Source organism: Papio anubis, chromosome 1 (genome assembly GCF_008728515.1).
Source record: "Papio anubis isolate 15944 chromosome 1, Panubis1.0, whole genome shotgun sequence".
In the NCBI taxonomy this organism is placed as follows: domain Eukaryota; kingdom Metazoa; phylum Chordata; class Mammalia; order Primates; family Cercopithecidae; genus Papio; species Papio anubis.
The window spans coordinates 122,883,025-122,910,502 of record NC_044976.1 but is presented as its reverse complement, the minus strand read 5'-3'; the positions used below and the strand labels follow the sequence as shown (position 1 = coordinate 122,910,502).

General features: G+C 42.1%; 1 protein-coding gene across 1 annotated transcript in view; it reads left to right on the top strand.

The window, feature by feature from the left end:
- Positions 1–5,265: 5,265 nt before the first annotated feature.
- Positions 5,266–27,478, top strand: part of FLG (filaggrin) — an 89,023-nt gene continuing 66,810 nt past the window's right edge. Inside the window, 39 exon segments of the mRNA XM_031666315.1 lie at positions 5,266–5,420; positions 5,996–6,716; positions 6,719–6,954; positions 6,956–6,978; positions 6,980–7,207; positions 7,209–7,494; positions 7,497–7,768; positions 7,770–7,816; positions 7,819–8,078; positions 8,081–8,117; positions 8,120–8,295; positions 8,298–8,496; positions 8,499–9,383; positions 9,386–9,439; positions 9,442–9,531; positions 9,534–9,755; positions 9,758–9,876; positions 9,879–9,978; positions 9,981–10,216; positions 10,218–10,265; positions 10,268–10,312; positions 10,314–10,336; positions 10,338–10,452; positions 10,454–10,904; positions 10,907–11,113; positions 11,116–11,231; positions 11,233–11,362; positions 11,365–11,472; positions 11,475–11,495; positions 11,498–11,649; positions 11,651–12,121; positions 12,176–12,313; positions 12,316–12,625; positions 12,678–12,793; positions 12,795–12,861; positions 12,864–12,907; positions 12,909–13,100; positions 13,103–13,132; positions 13,413–15,004. Coding sequence (XP_031522175.1) covers positions 5,283–5,420; positions 5,996–6,716; positions 6,719–6,954; positions 6,956–6,978; positions 6,980–7,207; positions 7,209–7,494; positions 7,497–7,768; positions 7,770–7,816; positions 7,819–8,078; positions 8,081–8,117; positions 8,120–8,295; positions 8,298–8,496; positions 8,499–9,383; positions 9,386–9,439; positions 9,442–9,531; positions 9,534–9,755; positions 9,758–9,876; positions 9,879–9,978; positions 9,981–10,216; positions 10,218–10,265; positions 10,268–10,312; positions 10,314–10,336; positions 10,338–10,452; positions 10,454–10,904; positions 10,907–11,113; positions 11,116–11,231; positions 11,233–11,362; positions 11,365–11,472; positions 11,475–11,495; positions 11,498–11,649; positions 11,651–12,121; positions 12,176–12,313; positions 12,316–12,625; positions 12,678–12,793; positions 12,795–12,861; positions 12,864–12,907; positions 12,909–13,100; positions 13,103–13,132; positions 13,413–15,004 — 8,705 coding nt within the window. The 5' untranslated portion in view covers positions 5,266–5,282.

Here is a 27,478-nt window from a genome sequence, read left to right as displayed (position 1 = left end):
GTATTCTGCAGTTGTTAGGTATAGTGTTTAATGTATGTTGATGTTTTATTAATATTTTGTAGAAATATTCTATATTCTTACATATTTTTTACTTGTTCTATCAGTTGCTGAGAGAGGTGTATTTAAAAAGCCCACTATGATTGTAGATCGCCTATTTCTCCTTATACTTCTGTCAATTTTTATTTATATATTTTGAGGCTTCCTGGAGAATTGATCTTTTATTATTATAAAATTTCCTTCTAGCAATATTTTTTGCCTAAATTCTACTTGATAGATATTATTATAATAACAACAGCTTTCTTTTAGAGTTTGAATGGTACCTCTTTCTTCCATCCTTTCATTTACAATCACTTTAATCACATTTTATGTGTGTCTCTTATAAGCAGCATACAGTTGTTTTTTTTAATCCACTCTGACAGTCTTGTCTCTTAATTAGCATATTTACTCTATTTATATTCAGTATTATTATGAAACTATTTGATTTACATCTCTACCATATTACTACTTGGTTTCTACTGTCTCACCTGTTTTATATTTCTTTTTCTATTCTTGACTTTTTTGGATTAAGTAAATATTTACCAGTTAATTATCTTTACACAAAAGTTTATTAATTATACACTCTTTTATTATCTGCATGCTTGCCCTAAAAATTATAGCATGCATCCTTGATTTGTTAGAGTATATTATTAAGAAAAACATACTTTAATCCCTACCCAAATAATACAAGTATCCTACGATACTTAACTCCATTTTCTCACTGCCTTATCTGGGATTGTTATGTATTTAATTTTATTCATCTTAAATCCTGAAAGCTTACTATTATTATTTTATGCAATCAATATCTAGCTATATTTTTCCACACATACGCTCTTTCCATTGTTCTTATTCTTTCTTGCTCCTCTGTGCTTCCAACTAGAATTATCCTTTAATATTTCCTTTACAGCAGGTGTCTGGTGATTAGCTCTGTTTTTCTTTGCTTGAAAATATCTTTATATGTTTCCTTTTTGGTGGACATTTTCACTGTTAACATATAACTTATTTTTCTTCAGAAAGATGAATATAACATTTCATTGTCTTTTAGCTCCCATTGTTTCTTTTGAAAAGATAGATATCAATCTTATTGTTGCTCCTTTGAAGGTAATACAATTCCTCATTGCCTCAAACGTTCAGCAGTTTTATTATTATATGTCTTGCTTTGGTTTTCTTTTCTATCTCCTGCTTGGAGTCTATAATATCCTTTTGAACCTGTACCTTGATATTTTTCATCAGTTTTAGAAAATTTTGTCTCTTAATTCCCAAAATACTGTATTTCCCTCTAAATCCAAATGTAAGCCCCAATAAATTGTCACAATCTTGATAGCTGTGTGATACCTTCAAACACATACCCCCCCCCACACACACACACACGCATTTTCTAGTTGTATTCAGAGTTAGTCTGAAACAAACTAATAAACAATTGCACAAAGCAATCTTTAAAAATCAAACCATATTAGATCACTGTCTTACCAAAAGATATCATCTAGTCTCATCACACCTAAAATAAAATGCACAAATGTCACCTTATTTAGAAGAGCATCATTATCTGACCCCTGTCTGTATCTCTGACTTTATGTTGTATTATTCCTGATTTGTCTGCAATTTTCTGAGTTGGTCTTTTTCTATATCTCTAACATGCCAAGTTGATTTTCATCTTGGAATCTTTGCACTGTTCCCTTTGCTAAAATTCTTCAATTAATTAACAAGGCTACTTCCTTCTTATTTTTCCATTTTAAGCTCAAATGTCCCCTCTACCACAAAACCTCGTTTCCTTAAAGTACCCCCAAATATTCTGTATAATATCACTCTTATTTTAACTATATACATATCACTTATCAATATCTAATTATTGAATTCATTTATTGTTTATTGTCTTCACAAAAGTAGGCGGGCATCTCAGCTATCTTGTAAACTACTATATCTCCAAAGCATGAAACAGTGCCTAACTCTTAGTAGCTGTTCAGTATTTGTTAAATAAATGAAGGAATGAATGAATGAATGTAAGCTCAGAGAAAAGTATGCCTAGAGGTATCAATTTTGAAGTCATCAGATAGGCGGTATCTGAAATCATGGGATCCAATGAGATTGCCTCAGAAAGGTGTGTAGTTTTTTTTTTTTTTTTTTAAAGAAGGTCTAAGACGCAGCCACAGATATTTCCAACCTTTTGAGATTGAGCAGAAGAGAGGTTAGTAAAGAATACTGAGAGACAGCAGCATTCAATGGGTAAGGGGAATATCAGAAGAATATGGTGTCATGAGATCCAAGAAACAAAAAGACTCCATTAAGAAAGAAATGGTTAATTCTATTTCACCTACCAAGATATTAAGTAAGATGATGATGATGAGGTGATGATGGAGAAAGTCCACTGTATTCAACAACTTGGAGATCACAGATGATTTGACACGAAGCAGTTTCAGTAGAGCTTTGGTGATAGAAAATTGAGAGAAGCAGGTTAAAAAGAAAGTGGGTGGTAAACATTTTAAGAGAGAAAGCAGAGAAAACTTCTCCAAGACTCCTGTGAAATGAAGCAGTTAATTAGGCTAGTAAGATGTTAGGAGAAATGTTGGGGGAGGGGGTAACAATGGTTCAAGGGAAGGGTTTTAAGATGGAAAATACTCCAGTATATTTCTGTGGTGATAAAAATAAACTACTAGAGAAGGCAACAGAGTGAAGGTAGGGAAAAGTGACTAATTTTACGGATATTTTGAAAGCAGAATCAATAAAACATGTTGACGGAATAGATATTGGATGTAAGAAAAGGAGAATCAGAAATAATTTTCAGGTTTGTGACTTGGGCCATCAGGAAGACAGGAATCACTGATGAGGATAAAAGGTGTGGGACATTTGTTAGGGTAAAGCAGTTGAAAATCAAGACTTCTGTTTTGAACATGAAAAATTTAAGATCTCTACAAGACTCAAGTAAGAATATCAGATAGGCATTTAGACATACACATCTCAAGTTTAGGGGACAGTCAGTGACTGGGGGCATAAACTTGTGAGTTGTCAACTTATTTAAAAAGTTATATAGAACTAGATGAGATGACCTAAGGGAGTATAATAGAGAAAAGAAGCTAAGGAGTGAATCATTGGGCATAGCAACATTAGGAGCTGAACGAGGAGGCTAAGAAAAAAGTGGCCACTGATGTTGGAGGAGAAACTTGAGAGTGCGGGGTCTCTAAAGAGGGATGCAGCCAGTTGCATCAAATGCTGCTGATATGTCAAGTAATATGTAAAATAAACATGGATACGTAGATTTGGAAATATGAAGGATATTTTTACTTGGTGAGAGTTTTCATACTTTTTTTTAGAAAGAAAAATACTTTGAGTAAAGGAAAACAAGAATGAGGAAGTAAAGACAGAATGTATAGGCATATGTTTTGAGGAATTTTGCTATAAAAGGGAACAGATAAATCAGATGGTACCTAAAGGCAGATGTGAGATTGGGGGTGGGGTGGAGATGGGAAGGTAAGTATTAGATAGATATTTCAGCACGAATATATACTGAAGGGAATGATCCAGTAGACAAAGAAGAATTAATGTTGCATATGAGAAAGTAGGCAACTACAAAAGCAAAGTGTCTGGGTAGGCAAGAGAGAATGGGGCTTAGTGCCAAAGTAAAGGACAGGAGGAGCGCAGACAGTTTATTCACCCTGAATTCAGTGAAGGCAAGGTACATGGATAGAAATGCAGCAGGTTTGGAGATCAGATATTAGGAGAATGAGGAAACTCTTTTCCAATGGCTTCCAAGTTCTCAGGAATCAAAATCAAGGACATCAGAGATAAAGGAAAGGAACAAGTTGTTGAAGCTTTGGTCAGTGGGTATAAGAAAGAGTGGGACAAGTGGATGTATCCAAGGATTAATCGGGGAGATTAACCATAATGTCTAACCAAGGTAAAAAGGGAAGTGAGTACATAAAGCAGTAAATAGAGAGGTTAAAGAATTATTGACATCAGGGTGGAAGAGGAGGTCAAAGAGTGAGATCCTTGAGACAGAGATTTTGCATATGTTGCAAGTAAAGATAAGTTCAGGAAATAGAATATCATCATAAATAAGACTGGCTGAAAATAATCATAAATTTTAAAAGGGTTTATAAGAAGCATATAACTGTCATTTTTTAAATTCAGTCTTTACAATCTATATTTTAACTGGCAAGATCTGGTCTATTTTACATGTGTTATAATTAATAATAATAAAATTACTTATAATTCTACTAATTTATTTTACACTTTCTGTTTACCTTTCTTTTTCTGTGCTTCTTATTTTCTTCTTTCCTGGCTTCTGTTGAATTATTAAAGTTTCTTAATTCCCCTTTTTCATCTCTAATAGTTTAGAAATTATGAATTCTATTCTTTTAGTAAATACCCATAAACTTACCAAAATACATATATGACTTAACCACAGCAAAATTCATTAATATCTAATTCCTCTTACCAAACAACCTAAGGTCCAAAAATGTTTTAGTTCTGACTGCTACAGTAATCTCCTTCACATTGTTTTCTACAGTATTTTAGTTTCACCTGGTTTTGTAAGTCCTAATAAAGTTATAATTCTTTATAATACATGCTTAGATTTATTGACATGCTTACTAATTTCTTCACCAATGAGATAAAGTGAACATTCCTTAAATGGCAAAATGAAACCCAGTCAGAAAAACCTTTCTCTTTAAATATTGAAGAGCTATTAAATCCATCCTATACAATTAAATATTACAAACTTCATGAAATGTTCAAAAAAAAATGAAAATTTGAATGAATGTTCATTGAGTATCTTGTCATATGGCTAACTGGCTTTCAGAGAATTGTATCTTAGCAAATTAATCATTTATTAAGATAGCTTTTGGGGAAGTAATTTTCAGTAAATTTATATGAGTAAATTTTACTGCTTAAAACCAGTCAGCATTTCTAAATTCTTGTTATTAGCAATGGCAAGATCAGCAAGAGGGATGATCTTACCTAGAGCACACTAAGGTCTGTGAGACTGCTAAGTCTAGCTGTAAGTGGGCACAAGGCAAAAAAAATGGGCAATTTTATTTAAGTAAGTAAAACTCTATTCATTTTCTTTACGTAGATGGTAGAGAAAAGTTTCTCATGGCCATCTTCCATTCTTAAAGATGGATTACTTAGAGGAAAATGTAGGTTTAAAATGTGGAAAATGATTGTAATAATTAATATAACCTAGAAAAAAAGACGTACAAAAAAAGTACATTTTCATTTCTTCTTTCTAGGTTCACATTTATTGCCAAAAGATGTCTACTCTCCTGGAAAACATCTTTGCCATAATTAATCTTTTCAAGCAATATTCAAAAAAAGATAAAAACACTGACACATTGAGCAAAAAAGAGCTGAAGGAACTTCTGGAAAAGGAGTTTCGGCCAATCCTGAAGGTAAGAGTCTCTGACAAGACCAAATGATACAGCATTCGTGTTTCTCATCAATAATCTAACCAAGGGTTATTTTGAGCTCTTTGTAAACTATTTCATTTAAAATAGGAACAGAGTTAATCTTGTCTCAAAAGAGATAGATTTTATTTTCTTCCCCTATACCTGGATGTACATTATAAACACACAGACACACTCAGAGAAAAAAATATATAAATATTTAAAAATTAATGTAAATTAGTTCTTAGTATTTGGTATTTATAATATTCTGCCAAACATCAACATTATAAGGGAGTATTTATTAAATAAAATTAAGCAATGAATTATATATACTTCTGACTTTTAAAATAAGAAAAAGGGTCACCTACCCCATCATATGTTGACACCTTACTAGTCTTTACATCTTTGTTCACATATAACACCTGAGCGAGGATGAGATGAAAAAGTCTTAAAAAAACAAAAAGATTTTGTCCCACTAAATGATACTCAAAGATCATAGTGCCTAAATTAACTTTGAATTAATTGGCTGATAATGTGATTCTGTCTGATGCAGTCTCCCTCTGTGACTTCCCTCTGTACAGAATCCAGATGACCCAGATACGGTTGAGGTATTCATGGATCACCTGGATATAGACCACAATAAGAAAATTGACTTCACTGAGTTTCTTCTGATGGTATTCAAGTTGGCGCAAGCATACTATGAGTCTACTAGACAACAGAATTTACCAATATCAGGACACAAGCACAGAACGCACAGTCATCATGATAAACATGAAGATAATAAAGAGGAAGAAAACAAAGAAAAGAGAAAGAGACCCTTAAGTCTGGAAAGAAGAAACAACAGAAAAGGGAATACGGGAAGGTCCAAGAGCCCAAGAGAAAGAGGGGGAAAAAGGCATGAATCTAGTTTTGAAAAAAAAGAAAGAAAAGGATATTCACCTACATATAAAGAAGAAGAATATGGACAAAACCATCATAAGTCAAGTAAAAAAGAGAAAAACAAGACTGAAATAACTAGATTAGAACACGAGGGGAAGAGGATAAGTGAAAGACCAGAAAAGAAAGAAGAAAAAGAGGACGGACAATTTGATTATGAAAATGCAGGAAGAATGGCTGAAAAATGGACAGAATCAGGCCATATTGCCATATATCACGCAATCCAGGATGAAGTTGATGACACCACTGAAAATATATTGGAAGAAAACAGAAGATACGAGACATCAAGGTCACCTGATGACAAATCCTCACATGGAGTGAACAGGTCACCAAATGCAAATACAAGTCGAATCTGACTGGTAGAGGCAGAAGAAAAACATGAGATCCCAGTGATAGCCAGGACAGTGACAGTGAGGGACACTCAGAAGACTCTGAGAGGCACTCTGAGTCTGCTTCCGGAAACCATCATGGATCTGTTCGGGAGCAGTCAAGAGATGGCTCCAGACACTCCGGGTCCCATCACCAAGACAGAGTCGGTCACGGGCACTCTGGAGACAGCTCCAGACAATCAGGCACTGGGTACACAGACACTTCTCTAGGTGGACGAGGCTGTGTCATCCCATGAACAGGCGATCGAAGTCAGGAGAAAGACATGGATCCCGCCGCCAGCTGATCAGCAGACAATCCAGACACTCAGGAACAGGTGGACAAGCTTCATCTGCAGTCAACCTTAGAGTGGATTCTCAGGGACCAGGTAGTCAGTTCAGTGACAGTGAGGGGCATTCAGAACACTCAGACACACAGTCAGTGTCAGGCCACGGACAGGCTGGACCCCATCCGCACAGCCACCAAGAGTCTGCGTGGCAGGTCAGAGGAAGGTCTGGGCCGTTCAGGGTCTTTAGAGTCTGCACCAGGTGAGCACTCCCGCGAACAGTCTGGAGATCCCACCCATGGACGGACTGGGCCCAGCAGTGCAGGAAGACAGGATCCACTTGGCCAATGAGCGAGCCGCAGGGAGCAGCTCAGGCACTCAGCATCCCATGAGGTTCAGGACACCGTTCACAAACGGGCCTGCACAGTCCAAGCAGAGGAGGAAGACAGGGATCCCCACCATGAGCAATAGGTGGGCAGCTCTGGACACTCAGGGGTCCCCATCACAGCCACACCACCTCCCAGGGGAGAGGTCTGATGCCTCCGGTGGGAGTCAGAACCAGAAGCGCCAAGCGAACAAGCAACGTCCGCGAGGAACAATCAGGAGATGGATCCAGGCACTCAGGGTCACGTCACCACGAGGCTTCCAATCGGGCCGACAGCTCCAGACACGCACAGTCCGGCCAGGGACAATCAGCGGGGTTCAGGACAAGCACGCGCCGGGGATCCAGTGTTAGCCAGGACAGTGACAGTGAGGACACTCAGAGGCTCTGAGAGGCAGTCTGTGAGTCTGCTTCGAAACCATCATGGATCTGTTGGGAGCAGTCAAGACATGGGTCCAGATACCCCGGGTCCCATCACGAAGACAGAGCCGGTCACGGGCACTCTGCAGACAGCTCCAGACAATCAGGCACTCGTCACACAGACACTTCCTCTCGTGGACAGGCTGTGTCATCCCATGAACAGGCACGATCAAGTCCAGGAGAAAGACATGGATCCCGCCACCAGCAGTCAGCAGACAGCTCCAGACACTCAGGAACAGGGCGTGGACAAGCTTCATCTGCAGTCCAGAGCCCGTGGACCCTGGAAGGAATAGCGGTAGTCAGTTCAGTGACGGTGAGGGCATTCACAACACTCAGACACTGAAGATCCAGTGTAGGCCCGCGGACAGGCTGGACCCCATCCGCACAGCCACCAAGAGTCTGCACGTGGCCGGTCAGGGGAAAGGTCTGGACGTTCAGGGGTCTTTAGGTCACCAGGTGGTACTCACGAACAGTCTGATCCCACCCATGGGCTGGACTGGGCCCAACAGTCTGGGGAAAACAAGAATCCCTTGTGAGCGAGGAGCAGAGACAGCTCAGGCACTCAGCATCCCATGAGGTTCAGGACACCGTTCATGGACACCGCGGGTCAAGCAGAGAGGAAGACAGGGATCCCTACATGAGCAATGGTGGTAGCTCACAGCACTCAGGGTCCCATCACAGCCACACCACCTCCCAGGAAGGTCTGATGCCTCCATTGAGAGTCAGGAGCCAAGCGCAAAAAGCGAACAAACCGCGTCCCGAGGAACAATCAGGAATGGATCCGGGCACTCAGGGTCACGTCTGAGCTTCAATGGGGCCGACAGCTCCGAACCTGCACAGTCCGTGCGGGGGACAATCAGGCGGGGTTCAGGACAAGCCTGGCCGGGGATCAGTGTTAGCCAGGACGGTGACAGTGAGGGACACTCAGAGACTCTGAGGCAGTCTGAGGTCTGCTTCAGAAACCATCATGGATCTGTTAGGAGCAGTCAAGACATGGTCCGAATACCCGGTCCCCATCACGAAGACAGAGCGGTCCGCGAGGCACTCTGCAAGACAGCTCGAACAATCAGGCACTGTCACACGAACACTTCCTCTCGTGGACAGGCTGTGTCATCCCATGAACAGGCACGATCAAGTCCAGGAGAAAGACATGGATCCCGCCACCAGCAGTCAGCAGACAGCTCCAGACACTCAGGAACAGGGCGTGGACAAGCTTCATCTGCAGTCAGCGACCGTGGACACCAGGGACCAAGCGGTAGTCAGTTCAGTGACAGTGAGGGGCATTCAGACACTCCGAACCTTTAGTCAGTGTCAGGCCACGGACAGGCTGGACCCCATCCGCACAGCCACCAAGAGTCTGCACGTGGCCGGTCAGGGGAAAGGTCTGGACGTTCAGGGTCTTTCGTCTACCAGGTGAGCACTCACGAACAGTCTGAGTCCACCCATGGACGGACTGGGCCCAGCAGTGCAGGAAGACAAGGATCCCGCAATGAGCAGGCACGAGACAGCTCCAGGCACTCAGCATCCCATGAGGTTCAGGACACCGTTCATGGACACCACGAGGTCCAAGCGAAGAGGAGGAGGAACAGGGATCCCATGAGCTGTCGGTGGGCAGCTCTGGACACTCGGGGTCCCCGTGAGCCACACCACCTCCCGGGAAGATCTGGTACCTCCATTGGGGGAGTCAGGAGCCAGAAGCGCAAGCAGACAAACCGTCGAGGAACAATCAGGGGAGATGGATCAGGCACTCAGAGTCCACGCGTCTGCGAGGCTTCCAATGGGGCGACAGCTCGAACTGCCTTGCAGTCCGGCCAGGGACAATCAGCGGGGTTCAGGACAAGCACGCGCCGGGGATCCAGTGTTAGCCAGGACAGTGACAGTGAGGGACACTCAGAGACTCTGAGGAGGCAGTCTCTGAGGTCTGCTTCCAGAAACCATCATGGATCTGTTAGGGCAGTCAAGACATGAGTCCAGATACCCGGTCCCATCGCGAAGACAAGAGCGAGTCCGCAGAGCCGCTCTGCGAACAGCTCAGACAATCAGGCACTGGTCACACAGACACTTCCTCACAAGTGGACAGGCTGTGTCATCCCATGAACAGGCAACGCGATCAAGTCCAGGAGAAAGACATGGATCCCGCCACCAGCAGTCAGCAGACAGCTCGAACCTCCAGAACAGGGGCGTGGACAAGCTTCATCTGCAGTCAGCGACGTGGACACCAAGGACCAAGGTAGTCAGTTCAGTGACGGTGAGGGGCATTCGAACACTCGAACACACACAGTCGGTGTCGGGCCTGAGCAGGCTGGACCCCATCCGCACAGCCACCAAGAGTCTGCGTGGCGGTCAGGAAAGGTCTGGTGTTCAGGGTCTTTAGGTCACCACCAGGTGAGCACTCACGAACAGTCAGAGTCCCACCCATGGGCGGACTGGGCCCAGCAGTGCAGGAGAAAGGATCCCACTTGGCCAGGCAGGCACAGGAACAGCTCCAGGCACTCAGCATCCCATGAGGTTCCAGGACACAGTTCATGGACACCAGTCAAAAGCAGGGAGGAAGACAGGGATCCCTGCATGAGCTGTCCGGTGAGCAGCTCTGGACACTCGAGTCCATCACAGCCACCACCTCCCAGGGAAGGTCTGATGCCTCCCGGTGAGGAGTCAGGAGCCAGAAGCGCCAGGCGAACCAGCAATCAGGAACAATCAGGGAGATGGATCCAGGCACTCAGGAGTCCCGTCTGCGAGGCTTCCAATGGGAGCGACAGCTCAGGCTGCAGCACACAGTCCGGCCAGGGACAATCAGCGGGGTTCAGGACAAGCACGCGCCGGGGATCCAGTGTTAGCCAGGACAGTGACAGTGAGGGACACTCAGAAGACTCTGAGAGGCAGTCTGAGTCTGCTTCCAGAAACCATCATGGATCTGTTCGGGAGCAGTCAAGACATGGGTCCAGATACCCCGGGTCCCATCACGAAGACAGAGCCGGTCACGGGCACTCTGCAGGCAACTCCGAACAATCAGGCACTGCGTCACACAGACACTTCCCTCTGCGTGGGCAGGCTGTGTCATCCCATGAGCAGACGATCAGAGTCAGGAGAGAAAGACATGGATCCGCCACCAGCAGTCAGCGAACCCGGCTCAGACACTCAGAACGAGTGGTTAAGCTTCATCTGCAGTCAGCGACCGTGGACACCAGGGATCAAGCGGTAGTCAGTTCAGTGACAGTGAGGGGCATTCAGAACACTCAGACACACAGTCAGTGTCAGGCCACGGACAGGCTGGACCCCATCCGCACAGCCACCAAGAGTCTGCACGTGGCGGTCAGGGGAAAGGTCTGGACGTTCAGGGTCTTTCGTCTACCAGGTGAGCACTCACGAACAGAGAGTCACGGAATCCCACCCATGGGCCGGACTGGCTGGGCCCAGCAGTGCAGGAGAGACAAGGATCCCGCAGCCAAGGCAGAGCACAGAACAGCTCCAGGCACTCAGCATCCCACCAGTTCAGGGCCACGGATTCATGGACACCCTGGTCAAGCAGAGGAGAAGACAGGGATCCCCACCATGAGCAATGGTGAACAGCTCTGGACACTCGGGGTCCCATCACAGCCACCTGCACCTCCCGGGAAGGTCTGATGCCTCCGGTGAAGTCAGGAGTAGAAGCGCAAGCAGACAAAGCCGTCCGCAGAACAATCAGGAGATGGATCAGGCACTCAGGTCACGTCTGCAGAGGCTTCAATGGGGCCGACAGCTCCAGGCAAGCACAGTCGGCCAAGGGACAATCAGCGGGGTTCAGGACAAGCCTTGGCGCCGGGGAGTCCAGTGTTAGCCAGGACGGTGAGCGGTGAGGACACTCGAGAAGACTCTGAGAGGCAGTCTGAGTCTGCTTCCAGAAACCATCATGGATCTGTTCGGGAGCAGTCAAGACATGGGTCCAGATACCCCGGGTCCCATCACGAAGACAGAGCCGGTCACGGGCACTCTGCAGACAGCTCCAGACAATCAGGCACTCGTCACACAGACACTTCCTCTCGTGGACAGGCTGTGTCATCCCACTCGAACAAGGCCTGATCAAGTCCAGGAGAAGACATGGATCCCGCCACCAGCAGTCCTTGAACAGCTCAGACACTCAGGAGCAGGCGTGGACAAGCTTCATCTGCAGTCCAGCGTGCCGTGGATTTTCTCCAGGAGACCAGCGGTAGTCGATTCAGTGACAGTGAGGGGCATTCAGAACACTCAGACACACAGTCAGTGTCAGGCCACGGACAGGCTGGACCCCATCCGCACAGCCACCAAGAGTCTGCACCCACAGCGGTCCAGGGGAAAAAGGTCTGGGCGTTCAGGGTCTTTTAGGTCTACCAGGTTGAGCACTCCCGCGAACAGTCTGAGTCCACACCCATGGGCGGACTGGGCCCAGCAGTGCAGGAGACAAGGATCACTTGTGAGCGAGTACGAGACAGCTCAGAGCACTCAGCATCCCATGAGGGTTCAGGACACCATTCATGGACACCGCCGGGTCCAGAAGCAGAGGAGGAAGACAAGGGATCCCACCATGAGCAATGGGCAGCTCTGGACACTCAGGGTCCCATCACAGCCACCACCTCCCAGGAGGTCTGATGCCTCCGTGGGGAGTCAGAACCAGAAGCGCAGAAAGCAGACAAGCCGCGTCCGCGAACAATCAGGAGATGGATCCAGGCACTCAGGAGTCCGCGTCACCCACGAGAGCTGTCGGGCCGACAGCTCCAGACTGCGCACAGTCGACCCAGGGACAATCAGCGAGGGTTCAGGACAAGCCTGTGCCGAGGGGTCCAGTGTTAGCCAAGGACAGTGACAGTGAGGGGACACTCAAGAAGACTCTGAGAGGCAGTCTGAAGGTCTGCTTCAGAAACCATCATGTGGATCACCGGGAGACGATCAAGACATGGTCCAGATACCTGGGTCCCATCGAGGAGCAGGCGGTCGCGAGGGCACTCTGCAGACAGCTCCAGACAATCAGGCACTGTCACACGAACACTTCCTCTCGTGGACGAAGGCTGTGTCATCCCATGAGCAGGCGCGATCCAAGTCAGGAGAAGACATGGATCCCGCCACCAGCAGTCAGCAGACAGCTCCAGAACACTCAGGAACAGGGCGTGGACAAGCTTCATCTGCAGTCAGCGACCGTGGACACCAGGGACCAAGCGGTAGTCAGTTCAGTGACAGTGAGGGGCATTCAGAACACTCAGACACACGGTCGAGTGTCCAGGCCGGACAGGCTGGACCCCATCCGCACAGCCATCAAGAGTCTGCACCTGGCGGTCCCAGGGGGAAAGGTCTGGGCGTTCAGGGTCTTTTACCCAGGTCACCGGGTGAGCACTCACGGGCACAGTCTGGAGTCCACCCATGGGCCGGACTGGGCCCAGCAGTGCAGAACAGGATCCCGCAGCCAGGCAGGCGCGAGACAGCTCAGGCGCTCAGCATCCCATGAGGTTCAGGACTACCATTCATGGACGCCACGGGTCAAGCAGAGGAGGAAGACGGGATCCCGCGATGAGCAATGGTGGAGCAGCTCTGGACACTCAGGGGTCCCCATCACAGCCACACACCACCTCCCGGGAAGGTCTGATGCCTCCCGTGGGAGTCAGGAGCCAGAGCGCGAAGCGAACAAGCAAATCACGAACAATCAGGAGATGGATCCAGGCACTCGGGGTCCCGCGTCACCACGGGCTTCCAATCGGGCCGACAGCTCAGACCTGCTGATCCCGGCCAGGGACAATCCTGGCGGGTTCAGGACAAGCAGCGGGGATCCAGTGTTAGCCAGGACAGTGACAGTGAGGGACACTCAGAAGACTCTGAGAGGCAGTCTGAGTCTGCTTCCAGAAACCATCATGGATCTGTTCGGGAGCAGTCAAGACATGGGTCCAGATACCCGGTCCCATCGAGACAAGGCAGTCCTGGGCACTCTGCAGACAGCTCTCAGACAATCAGGCACTGCGTCACACAGGCCTTACTTCCTCACCGTGGACAGGCTGTGTCATCCCATGTGAGCGATCAAGTCCAGGAGAAGACATGGATCCGCCACCAGCAGTCCTTGAACAGCTCGAACACTCAGGAACAGAGGCGTGGACAAGCTTCATCTGCAGTCATGACCCGTGGACCTGAGACAAGCGGTAGTCAGTTCAGTGACAGTGAGGGGCATTCAGAACACTCAGACACACAGTCAGTGTCAGGCCACGGACAGGCTGGACCCCATCCGCACAGCCACCAAGAGTCTGCACGTGGCCGGTCAGGGGAAAGGTCTGGACGTTCAGGGTCTTTCGTCTACCAGGTGAGCACTCCGCAGGTGGTCACAGGGTCACCCATGGGAGGACTGGGCCCCAGCACTGGTGGAAGACAAGGATCCCGCAATGAGCAGGCACGAGACAGCTCCAGGCACTCAGCATCCCATGAGGTTCAGGACACCGTTCATGGACACCACGGGTCAAGCAGAGGAGGAAGACAGGGATCCCACCATGAGCAATCGGTAGACAGCTCTGGACACTCAGGGTCCCATCACAGCCACACCACCTCCCAGGGAAGGTCTGATGCCTCCCGTGGGGAGTCAGGAGCCAGAAGCGCAAGCAGACAAACACGTCACGAGGAACAATCAGGAGATGGATACAGGCACTCAGGGTCACGTCACCACGAGGCTTCCACTCAGGCCGACAGTTCTAGACACTCACAGTCCGGCCAGGGACAGTCAGCGGGGTCCAGGAGAAGCACACTTCGGGGATCCAGTGTTAACCAGGACAGTGCCAGTGAGGGACACTCAGAAGACTCTGAGAGGCAGTCTGAGTCTGCTTCCAGAAATCCTCATGAATCTGTTCAGGAGCAGTCAAGAGATGTATCCAGACACCCCCGATCCTATCATCATGATACAGGCAATCATGTTCAGTCTTCCTCTGTATATTCAGACACTACTACCAGTAAAGAACATGGTCACTTTGGTAGTCTTTCACAAGATTCTGCATATCATTCAGGAATACAGTCACGTGGCAGTCCTCACAGTTCTAGTTCCTATAATTATCACTCTGAGGGCACTGAAAGGGAAAGAGGTCAATCAGGTTTAGTTTGGAGACATGGCAGCTATGGTAGTGCAGATTATGATTATGGTGAATCCAGGTTTAGACACTCTCAGCGTGGAAGTGTTAGTTACAATTCCAATCCTGTTGTTTTCAAGGAAAGATCTGATATCTGAAAAGCAAGTGCATTTGGTGAAGATCATCCAAGGTATTACGCAACATATATTAATAGGCAACCAGGTTTATATGGCCATTCTACTGATATATCAAAACAACTGGGATTTAGTCAGTCACAGAGATACTATTACTATGAGTAAGAAATTAATGGCAAAGGAATTAATCCACGAATAGAAGAATGAAACAAGATCACTTTCAATCAAGAAACTTCTTAATACTTTCAGGGAAGTTATCTTTTCCTGTCAATCTGTTTAAAATATGCTACAGTATTTCATTAGTTTGGTGGTAGTTTATTTTTATTGTGTAGTGACCTTTAAACTCTATATTTCAGAAATATTAAATAGAAGAAATCAATATCATGGAGAGCTATCTTTACAAAACTAGGAGTATTTGGCTGGGTGCGGAGGCTCACACCTGTAATCCCAGCACTTTGGGAGGCCGAGGCAGGCAGATCACGAGGTCAGATCAAGACCATCCTGGCCAGCATGGTGAAACCCCGTCTCTACTAAAAATACAAAAAATTAGCCAGGCATGGTGGCAGGTAGCCTGTAGTCCCAGCCACTCGGGAGGCTGAGGCAGGAGAACAACATGGAACTTGGGTGGCAGGAGCTTGCAGGAGTGGAGATCACGCCACTGCACTCCAGCCTGGGCTTCAGAGCTAGACTCCGTCTCAAAAAAAAAAAAAAAAGAAGAAGAAGAAAAAGAAAGAAAACTAGGAGTATTTCAGGAGATTGGGGTTCAAGTAATGTTTTATGTTTTTGAAAGTTTAAGTTTTAGATACTCTCTGAATTTCTAAATTAATCTTTTCCAGAAATATCGAAGGAGCCAAAAATATAAAACAATTCTGTATACCAAAGTGGCTGTATCAACATCAGGGCTAGCACATCTTTCTCTATGATCCTTCTATTGGAATTCTATTACTCTGTATTCAAATAAATAATCTTGGACATAATTAGTATTTTAGTAAACTGCATTTAAATTAAAAATAAACTATTGATCATTTAATACTATTTGTCTCTTGTATGCTTATTTGTCATAAACTCAAATTACATACTTCCCCATGGCCAGAATTAGATGTCTTCTATATCGCTGGAAAGCTATATGAACATAGAGCAGATACAGTACATTCAAAATAACAAGTAATAAATAATGAAAGACAAAATTTAACCAAGGCCTATATTTTTCTCCAACATAATCACTGTCCCACAATCACATTCAGGAAAACAAAAAACAAAAAACACACTTTGTTCAATCATGAGAATCACTATTATTAATATGGAATTATCAACTTAGGTGGTGATTAAGCCATGTCAAAGGAAGATCAGGAAACAGAAATTATTGACCACAGATCCTTCTTCCAAAGACATTAGAAGATGCTTTGCAATGGAGACTAGTTGGAGCAGAGAAGTTGTGCTGATATATCCTGACAAAGGATAAAGAATTAAAAAGAAGTGCCCTCCTGGCCTGGAAGGAAAATATTTGTATCTTTATAATTTAAGCAAGTAGATGAAAAGGCTGAAAAAAGAATAGTAAAAATATGAATGAAGTTCTACCATTAGAAGGAATATGCTTCTGTAAGAATCATACCCAAATTTTCATTCCCATAATATCACACTAGAAGTGATATGTAGGCCAGTGGTCACATTTTGCAGATGAATCTATTACGCAAATAATCCACACCAAAGTAGCACTTAGATCTCAAGTCTCCAAATCTGCGTTTAGTGGTTTTATAAAAGCACTTCCAAAAAGCTGCCTTTATTGAACTTACACTTCAGTAAACCAAGATAAAGTAAAATTGTCAGAGTTACAATAATACCCAATAGGTGCAGGGACTGAATGAAAAGCAACAAACAAACTCATTTTTCTAGTTAGCCTCAAACAATACGTGTATATTTGTTCTCCACAAGCCACTTGAAGATGGTATTTCCTTCCCACCAGTGTCATGCTTTCCTGCTTGAAGTGCTTCCCCAAATGCCCCTACAAAGCTGCAAACTCCATAAGATTCCATACCTTCAGGCCTCATTGAACTTCCACAGACATACACAGAGAGAATGCCTTTGTCCATTTCTCTGATACACTTTGCCACCTTGCCCCCAGTCTCACAACCAGCTTATGCGGCTACCTCCTGTAGCTCCTGTCTAAAGGAGCCAGGCATAACTAACAGGCTAAGAAAAAAATATATAATAAGAAAACAGTGCAGACCTAGTCTAACTATGGGAGAGGTACTGATAGAAGGACACACAGACCTTAAAATAGTTTTAGCCAGACGTTTAGACACCTAAATTCTCAAGTTTTCTGAAGAACCCATAAACAACTGAAACTTTTCTTTCATATCCCTGCCCACTCAAGGATAAAATTACCAGACACTCCTTTTTGTTCTTTGAGAGAAAATCAGTTTACCCAAAAAGATGCCAACAAGATTCACTTGGAACATCAAGTTTTCTCTGTCCTCTCTCCTTCCTTTATAAAATTTGTTTTTTTACCTTTTTCCTTAACTTGGTCGACCAATTCTCTCACATATAAATCAACAATTTTTCTGCAAGATAACTACATGTTTCTAAGTTTTTCTTTGGGAAAATTTTTTAAAAAATTTTGTGGGTACATAGTAGGTATACATATATTTATGGGATACATGAGATATTTTGATATAGGCATACAATGTATGATAATCATATCAAAATAATCAGGTATCCATCACCTCAAGCATTGATCATTTGTGTTACATGCAATCCAATTATACTATTTTACTTATTTTTAAATGCACAATAAATTACTGTTGACTGCAGTTGCCCTATTGTGCTACCAAATACTAAATCTTATTCACTGTATTTAACTATATTTTTGTGCCCATTAACCATCTCCACTTACCCTCTACCTTCCATTACCCTTCCCAGCCTCTGGTAACCATCATTCTACTTTCTATCTCCATGAGTTCAATTGTTTTAATTTTTAGATCTCACAAATGAATGAGAACACGTGAAGATTATCTTTCTCTGCCTGACTTACTTTACTTAATATGATGTCCTCCAGTTCCATCCACGTTGCCGCAAATGACAGGATCTCATTCTTTTCTATAACTCCATTGTGTGTAGGTACATTTTCTTTATCCATTCATCTCTTAATGGACACTTAGGTTGCTTCCAAATTTGGCTACTGTGAATACTGCTGCAATAAACATTGGAGTGCAGATATCTCTTCAATATACTGACTTACTTTATTTTGGGTATGTACCTAGAAGTGGATTGCTGGATCATGTAGTAGCTCTATTTTTAGTTTTTTGAAAAACTTTCATGCTGTTCTCCACAGTAGCTGTAATTTACAATCCCACCAAGAGTGTACTACTGTTCCCTTTTCTCTATATCCTTGCCTTTTGTTTGTTATTTCCTGCTTTTGGATAAAAGCTATTTTAACTCAGTGAGATGATATCTCCTTATATTTTTGATTTGCATTTCTAAGATGAACAATGATAGTAAGCACCTTTTCATATACTTGTTTGCCATTTGTATGTCTTCTTTTGACAAACGCCTGTTCAGATCTCTTGCCCTTACACACCCACCAACAGCATACTACTGTTCCCTTTTCTCTACATCCTTGCCTTTTGTTATTTCCTGCTTTAGGATAAAAGCTATTTTAACTCAGATGATATCTTGTTGTATTTTTGATTTGCATTTCATTTGCATCTGATGATCAATGATGGTAAGCACCTTTTCATATACCTGTTTGTCATTTGTATGTCTTCTTTTGAGAAATGCCTGTTCAGATCTTTTGCCCATATTTTAATTGGATTATTAGATTTTTTTTCTATTGAGTTGTCTAACCTACTTACATAGTTTAGTTATTAATCCCTTATCAGATGGAGAGTTTGCAAATATTTTCTCCCATTCTGTGGTTTGTCTCTTCACTTTGTTGATTGTTTCCTTTGTGGTGCAGAAGCTTTTTAACTAGATGTGGATCCCATTTGTCCACTTTTGCTTTGGTTGCTTGTGCTTAGGGTATTACTTGAGAAATCTTTGCCCAGAAATCTTTCAAAATGTCCTAGATGGTTTCCCCAATTTTTTTTTTTAGTAGTTTCATAATTGTAGGTCTCAGATTTAAGTATTTAATACATTTTTTATTTTTGCATATGGTGAGAGATGAGGGTCTAATTTTATTCTTCTCCATATGGGTATCCAATTTTCTCAGCACCATTTATTGAAGACACTCTCCTTTCCCCAGTGTATGTTCTTGGCACCTTTGTTAAAAGTGAGTTCACTGTGCATATATAACTTTATTTCTGAATTCTCTCTTCTGTTCTATTGATCTATGTTGTTGCTTTTATGCCAGTAGCATACTGAGTCAGGTAATGCGACTCTTCCAGTTTTGTTCTTTCTGTTCAGGATAACTTTGTCTATTCTGGGTCTCGTGTGGTTCCACATAAATTTTAGAATTATTTTTCCTATTTCCGTGAAGAATGTCATTGGTATTTTGATAGAGATTACACTGAATTTGTAGATTGCTTTGGGTGGTATGGACATTTTAACAATATTTATTCTTCCAATCTATAAATGTAAAGTATATTTCCATTTGTGTCCTCTTCCATTCTTGCATTAATGTTTTATAGTTTCATTGTAGGGATCTTTCACTTCTTTGATTAAGTTTATTTCTAGGTATTTTATTTTCTTTGCAACTGTGTGTGTGTGTGTCTGTGTGTGTGTGTGTGTGACAAAGTCTCTGTCGCTAAGGCTGGAGTGCTGTGGTGCAATCTCGGCTCACTGCAACCTCCGCCTCCCGAGTTCAAGTAGTTCTCTTACCTCAGCCTCCAAAGTAGCTGGGAATACAGGCACATGCCACTACACCCAGCTAATTTTTGTATTTTTAGTAGAGATGGGGTTTTGCCATTTTGGCCAGGCTAGTCTTGAACTCCTGACCTCAGGTGATCTGCCCAACTCAGCCTCCCAAAGTGCTGGGATTACAGGCATGAGCCACCATGCCTGGCCTTATTTGCAACTATTATAAATAAAATTACTTTTTTATTATACTTTAAGTTCCGAGGTACATGTGCAGAACGTGGGGGTTTGTTATATAGGTATAAATGTGCCATGGTGGTTTGCTGCACCCATCAACCTGTCATCTATGTTTTAAGCCTCGCATGCATTAGGTATTTCTCCTAATGCTCTCTCTCCTTGCCCCTCCCCCGCCCCCACTCCCTGACAGGTCCCAGTGTGTGATGTTCCCCTCCCTGTGTTCATGTGTTCTCATTGTTCAACTCCCACTTATGAGTGAGAAAATGTGGTGTTTGGTTTTCTGTTCCTGTGTTAGTTTGCTGAAAATGATGGTTTCCAACTCCATCCATGTCCCTACAAAGGACGTAAACTCATTCTTTTTTATGGCTGCATAGTATTCCATGGTATATATGTGCCACATTTTCTTTATCCAGTCTATCATTGATGGGCATTTGGGTGGGTCCCAAGTCTTTGCTATTGTAAATAGTGCTGCAATAAACATACATGTGCATGTGTCTTTATAGTAGAATAATTTATAATCTTTTGGGTGTATACCCAGTAATGGGATTGCTGGATCAAATGACATTTGGGCCTGTCGGGGGATGGTGGGGCAGGGAGGGATAGCATTAGGAGAAATACCTAATGCATGCAGGGCTTAAAACATAGATGACAGGTTGATGGGTGCAGCAAAACACCATGGCACATGTATACCTATGTAACAAACCCCCACATTCTGCACATGTACCCCAAAACTTAAAGTATAATAAAAAATATCTCCAGTTCTAGATCCTTGAGGAATCGCCACACTGTCTTCCACAATGGTTGAATTAATTTACACTCCCACCAAGAGTGTAAAAGTGTTCCTATTTCTCCACATCCTCTCCAGCATCTGTTGTTTCCTGACTTTTCAATGATCGCCATTCTAACTGGCATGAGATGGTATCTCATTGTGGTTTTGATTTGCATTTCTCTAATGACCAGTGATAATGAGCTTTTTTTCATGTTTGTTGGCTGCATAAATGTCTTCTTTTGAGAAGTGTCTGTTCATATCCTTTGCCCACTTTTTGATGAGGTTGTTCGTTTTTTTCCTGTAAATTTCTTTAAGTTTCTTGTAGATTCTGGATATTAGACCTTTGTCAGATGGGTAGGTTGCAAAATTTTTCTTTGATTCTGTAAGTTGCCTGCTCACTCTGACGATAGTTTCTTTTGCCGTGAAGAAGTGCCTTAGTTTAATTAGATCTTATTTGTCAATTTTGGCTTTTGTTGCAATTGCTTTTGGTGTTTTTGTCATGAAGTCTTTGCCCATGCCTACGTCCTGAATAGTATTGCCTAGGTTTTCTTCTAGGGTTTTTATGGTTTTAGGTCTAACATTTAAGTCTTTAATCCTTCTTGAGCTAATTTTTGTATACAGTGTAAGGAAGGGGTCCAGTTTCAGTTTTCTGCATATGGCTAGCCAGTTTTCCCAACACCACTTATTAAACAGGGAGTCCTTTTGCCATTACTTGTTTTTGTCAGGTTTGTCGAAGATCAGATGGTTGCAGGTGTGTGGTGTTATTTCTGAGGCCTCTGTTCTGTTCTATTGGTCTGTAGATCTGTTTTGGTACCAGTACCATGCTGTTTTGGTTACTGTAGCATTGTAGTATAGTTTGAAGTCAGGTAGTGTGATGCTTCCAGCTTTCTTCTTTTTGCTTAGGATTGTCTTGGCTATATGGTCTCTTTTTGGTTCCATATGAAATTTAAAGTCGTTTTTTCTAATTCTGTGAAGAAAGTCAATGGTAGCTTGATAGGGATGGCATTAAATCTATAAATTACTTTGGGCAATATGGCCATTTTCACAAAATTGATTCTTCCTATCCAAGAGCATGGCATGTTTTTCCATTTGTTTGTGTCCTCTCTTATTTCCTTGAGCAGTGGTTTGTAGTTCTCCTTGAAGAGGTCCTTAACATCCTTTGTAAGTTGGATTCCAACGTATTTTATTCCCTTTGTAGCAATTGTGAATTGGAGTTCACTCATGACTTGACTTTCTGTTTGTCTGCAATGGGTGTGTAGGAATCCTTGTGATTTTCTGCACATTGATTTTGTAACCTGAGACTTTGCTGAAGTTGCTTATCAGCTTATGGAGTCTTTTGGGCTGAGACGATGGGGTTTTCTAAATATACAATCATGTCATCGGAAAACAGAGACAATTTGACTTCCTCTCTTTCTATTTGCATACCCTTTATTTCTTACTCTTGCCCGATTTCTCTGGCCAGAACTTCCAATACTATGTTGAATAGGAGTGGTGAGAGAGGGCATCCTTGTCTTGTGTGGGTTTTCAAAGGGAATGCTTCCAGCTTTTGTCCATTCAGTATGATATTGGTTACAGGCTTGTCATAAATAGCTCTTTTTTTTTGAGACATGTTCCATCAATACCTAGTTTATTGAGTGTTTTATAACATGAGGGGGTGTTGAATTTTATCCAAGGCCTTTTCTACATCTATTGAGATAATCGTGTGGTTTTCTTCATTGGTTTTGTTTATGTGACAGATTACGTTTATTGATCTGTGTATGTTGAACCAGCCTTGTATCCCAGGGATGAAGTGGACATGATTGTGGTAGATAAGCTTTTTGATGTGCTGCTGGATTCAATTTACCAGTATTTTATTGAGAGTTTTTGCAACAATATTCATCAGGGATATTGCTGAAATTTTCTTTTCTTTTTTTTGTCTTGCTTCTTTATCCAACTTGCCATCCTGTGCTTTTTAATTGGAACATTTAGCCATTTACACTGAAGGTTAATACTGATATGTGCGGATTTGATCCTATTATCATATTAGCTGGTTATTACACAGACTTGATTGTGCGGTTGCTTCATAGTGTCAATGGTCTATGTAGTTAAGCATATTTTTGTGGTGGCCAGTAATGGTCTTTCCTTTCCATATTTAGCACTCCCTTAAGGACCTCTTTTAAGACAGATCTGGTGGTTACAAATTTCTATGGTATTTGCTTGTCTGAAAGGGATCTTATTTCTCCTACACTTCTAAGGCTTACTTTGGCTGGATATTAAAATCTTGATTGGAATTTGCTTCTTTAATAATGCTGAAAATAGGTCATCAATATATTCTGATGTAGAGTTTCTGCTGAAACATACACCTTAGGCTGATGGGGTTCCCTTTGTGGGTTGCCTGCCCATTCTCTTAGCTGCCTTTAACACTTTTCCTTTCATTTCTATCTAGGAGAATCTAATGACTGTTTATTTTGAGGATGGTCATCTTGTGTAGTATCTCACAGAGGTTCTCTGCATTTCCCGAATTTGAATGTCAGTTTCTCTAGAGAGGTTGGACAAATTCTTGTCAATGACATCCTCAATATGTTTTCCAAGTTGCTTGCTTTCTCTCCCTCTCTTTCAGGCTTGCCAATGAATCATACACTTGGTCTCTTTACATCATTCCATATTTCTCAGATGTTTGGTTCATTTGTCTTCATTCTTTTTTCTTTACTTTTGTCTGACTCAATTATTTTGGAGAACCAGTATTTCACCTCTGAAATTCTTTCCTCAGTTTGGTTGATTCTGCTGATAATACTTGTGACTGCATTATAATTTTTTTTCCATAAGTTATTGGGGTATAAGTGGTATTTGGTTACACGAGTCTTTATGGTGATTTGTGAGATTTTGGTGCACCCAAAGCAGTAAACACTGCACCATATTTGTAGTCTTTTATCCCTTGCCCCCCTCACACTCTTCCCTGCAAGTCTCCAAAATCCATTGTATCATTCTTATGTCTTTGCATCCTCATAGCTTAGCTCCCAAATATCAGTGAGAACATACAATGTTTGGTTTTCCATTCCTGCATTGTTTCACTTACAGTAATAGTCTCAGTCTCAACCAGGTCACTGCAAATGCTGTTAATTCATTCGTTTTTGTGGCTGAGTAGTATTCCATCATATATATACCTACCACAGTTTCTTTATCCACTCATTTGGGCATTTGGATTGGCTCCACGATTTTACAATTGCGAATTGTGCTGCTACAAACACGCATGTGCAAGTGTCTTTTTCAAATGACTTCTTTTCCTCTGGGTAGATACCCAGTGGTGGGATTGCTGGATCAAATAGTAGTTCTACTTTTAGTTCTTTAAGGTATCTCCACACTCTTTTTCATAGTGGCTGCTCTAGTTTACATTCCCACCAGCAGTGTATTAGTGTTCCCTGTTCACCACGTCTATTATTCACGCCAACATCTACTGTTTGTTTGTTTGTTTTAATTTTTTGATTACGGCCATTCTTGCAGGAGTAAGGTGGTATCACATTGTGGTTTTGATTTGCATTTCCCTGATCATTAGTGATGTTGAGTTTTTAAAAATATGTTTATTGGCAATTCGTATATCTTCTTTTGATAATTTTCCATTCATGTCCTTAGTCCACTTTTTGATGAGATTTTTTTTCTTACTGATTTTTTTGAGTTCATTGCAGATTCTGGATATTAGTCCTTTGTCAGATGTACAGATTGTGAAGATTTTCTCCCACACTGTGAATTGTCTTTTTACTCTGCTGACATTCCTTTTATCATGCAAAAGTTCTTTAGTTTAATTAGGTACCAACTATTTATCTTTGTTTTTATTGCATTTATTTTTGGGTTCTTGGTCATGAAATCCTTGTCTAAGACAATGTCTAGTAGGGCTTTTCCAATGTTATCTTCTAGAATGTTTATAGTTTCAGATCTTAGGTTTAAGTCTTTAATCCATCCTGAGTTGAGTTTTGTATAAAGTGAGAGATGAGGATCCAGTTTCATTCTCCTACATATGGCTAGCCAATTATGCCAGCACCATTCATTGAAAAGGATGTCCTTTTCCCACTTTATGTTTTTATTTGTTTTGTCGAAGATCAGTTGGCTGTAAGTATTTGGGTTTATTTCTGGGTTCTCTATTCTGTTCCATTGGTCTATATGCCTATTTTTATACCAGTACCATGCTATTTCAGTGACCATGGCCTTACAGTATAGTTTGAAATCAGATAGTGTGATGCCTCCAGATTGGTTCTTTTTGCTTAGTCTTGCTTTAGCTATGTGGGCTCTTTTTTGGTTCCATATGAATTTTAGATTTGTTTTTCCTAATTATATGAAGAATGATGGTGATATTTGATGGGGATTGCATTGAATTTGTAGACTGCTTTTGGCAGTATGGTCATTTTCACAATATTGATTCTACCCATCCATGAGCATGGGATGTGTTTCCGTTTGTTTGTGTCATCTATGATTTCCTTTAGCGGTGTTTTGTAGTTTTCCTTGTAGAGCTCTTTTGACTCCTTGGTTGGGTATATTCCTAAGTATTATATTTTTCTGAAGCTATTGTAAAACGAGTTGAGTTCATGATTTTGTTCTCCACCTGGCCACGGTTGGTGTATAGAAGAGCTACTGATTTGCATACATTATTCTTGTATCTGGAAACTTTGCTGAATTATTTTATCAGTTCTAGGAGTATTCTGGAGGAGTCTTTAGGGTTTTCAAGGTAAATGATCATATCATCAGCAAACAGTGACAGTTTGTCTTCCGCTTTGTTGATTTGGATGCCCTTTATTTCTTTCTTTTGTCTGATTGCTCTGGCTAGGACTTCCAGTACTATGTTGAAGAGGAGTGGTGAGAGTGGGCATACTTGTCTTGTTCCAGTTCTCAGCAGGAATGCTTTCAACTTTTCCCCATTCAGTATTATGTTGGCTGTGGGTCTGTCATAGATGGTTTTTACTACATTAAGGTATATCCCTTGTATGTCTATTGTGCTGGGAGCTTTAATCATAAAACGATGTTGGATTTTGTTGAATGTTTTTTCTCCATTTATTGAGATGATCATGTGATTTTTTTTAATCTGTTTATGTGGTGTATCACATTTATTGACTTGTGTAGGTTAAACCACCCCTGAATCCCTGGTATGAAACCCACTTATCATGGTGGATTACCTTTTCTATATGTTGTTGGATTCAGTTAACCAGTATTTTGTTAAGGATTTTAGCATCTATGTTCATCAAGGATATCAGTCTATAGTTTTTTTTTTTTTTTTTTTTTTGGTTGTGTCCTTTCCCGTTATTGGCATTAGGGTGATGCTGGCTTCTTAGAATGATTTAGGGAGGGTTCCTTCTTTCTTATCTATTTCTTTAAGCTATCTATTTCTCTACCTTGTGGAATAGCATCAAAAGGATTGGTAGCAATTATTCGTTGAATGTCAGGTAGAATTCTGCTGTGAATCCATCCGGTCCTGGACTTTTTTTTGTTGGTAATTTTTAAACTACCATTTCAATCTCACTGCTTGTTATTGGTCTGTTCAGGGTATCTAATTATTCCAGATTCAAGTTAGGAGGGTTGTGTTTTTCCAGGAATTTACCCATCTCTTCTAGGTTTTCTAGTTTATGTGCATAAAGATGTTCATAATAGCCTTGAATGATCTTTTGTATTTCAGTGGTGTCAGTTGTAATATCTCCTGTTTTGTTTGTTAGTGATGTTATTTGGATTTTCTCTCTTCTTTTCTTGGTTAATCTTGCTAATGGTCTATCAATTTTATTTATCTTTCAAAGAGACAGCTTTTTGTTTCATTTACCTTTTGCATTTTTTTTGTTCGTTTGTGTCAATTTCATTTAGTTCTACTTTGATCTTTGTTATTTCCTTTCTTCTTCTGGGTTTGGGTTTGGTTTGTTCTTGTTTCTCTAGTTCTTTGAGGTGTGAACTTAGGTTGTCTGTGCTCTTTCAGACTTTTTGATGTAGGCATTTAGGGCTGTGAACTTTCCTCTTAGGACCGCCTTTGCTGTATCCCAGAGGTTTTGATAGGTTGTGTCATTATTGTCATTCAGTTTGAAAAATTTTTTAATTTCCATTTCAATTTTGTTTTTGACCCATTGCTCATTCAGAAGCAGGTTATTTAATTTCCATGTATTTGCATAGTTTTGAAGGTTCCTTTTGGAGATGACTTTCAGTTTTATTCCACTGTGGTCTGAGAGCATACTTGATATAATTTCAATTTTTTTTAATTTATTGAGGCTCATGTTATGGCCTGTCATATGGTCTATCTTGGAGAAAGTTCCATGCACTGTTGAATAGAAGGTGTATTCTGTGGTTGTTAGATGAAATGTTCTGTATGTATCTGTTAATTCCATTTATTCCAAGGTATAGTTGAAATCCAATGTTTCTTTGTTGACTTTCTGTTTTAATGACCTCTCTAGTGCTGTCAGCGGAATATTGAAATCCCTCACTATTATTGTGTTACTGTCTCTCAGTTCTTAGGCCCATTAGTAATAGTTTTACAAATTTGGGAGCTCCAGTGTTAGGTGTATATATGTTTAGTACTGTGATATTTTCCTGTTGGACAAGGCCTTTTGCCATATACTGTCCCTCTTTGTCTCTTTTAACTGCTGTTGCTTTAAAGTTTGTTTTGTCTGATATAAGAATAGAGACCCTTGCTCTCTTTTGGTCTCCATTTGCATGAAATGCCTTTTTCTACCCCTTTACTTTAGGTTCATATGAG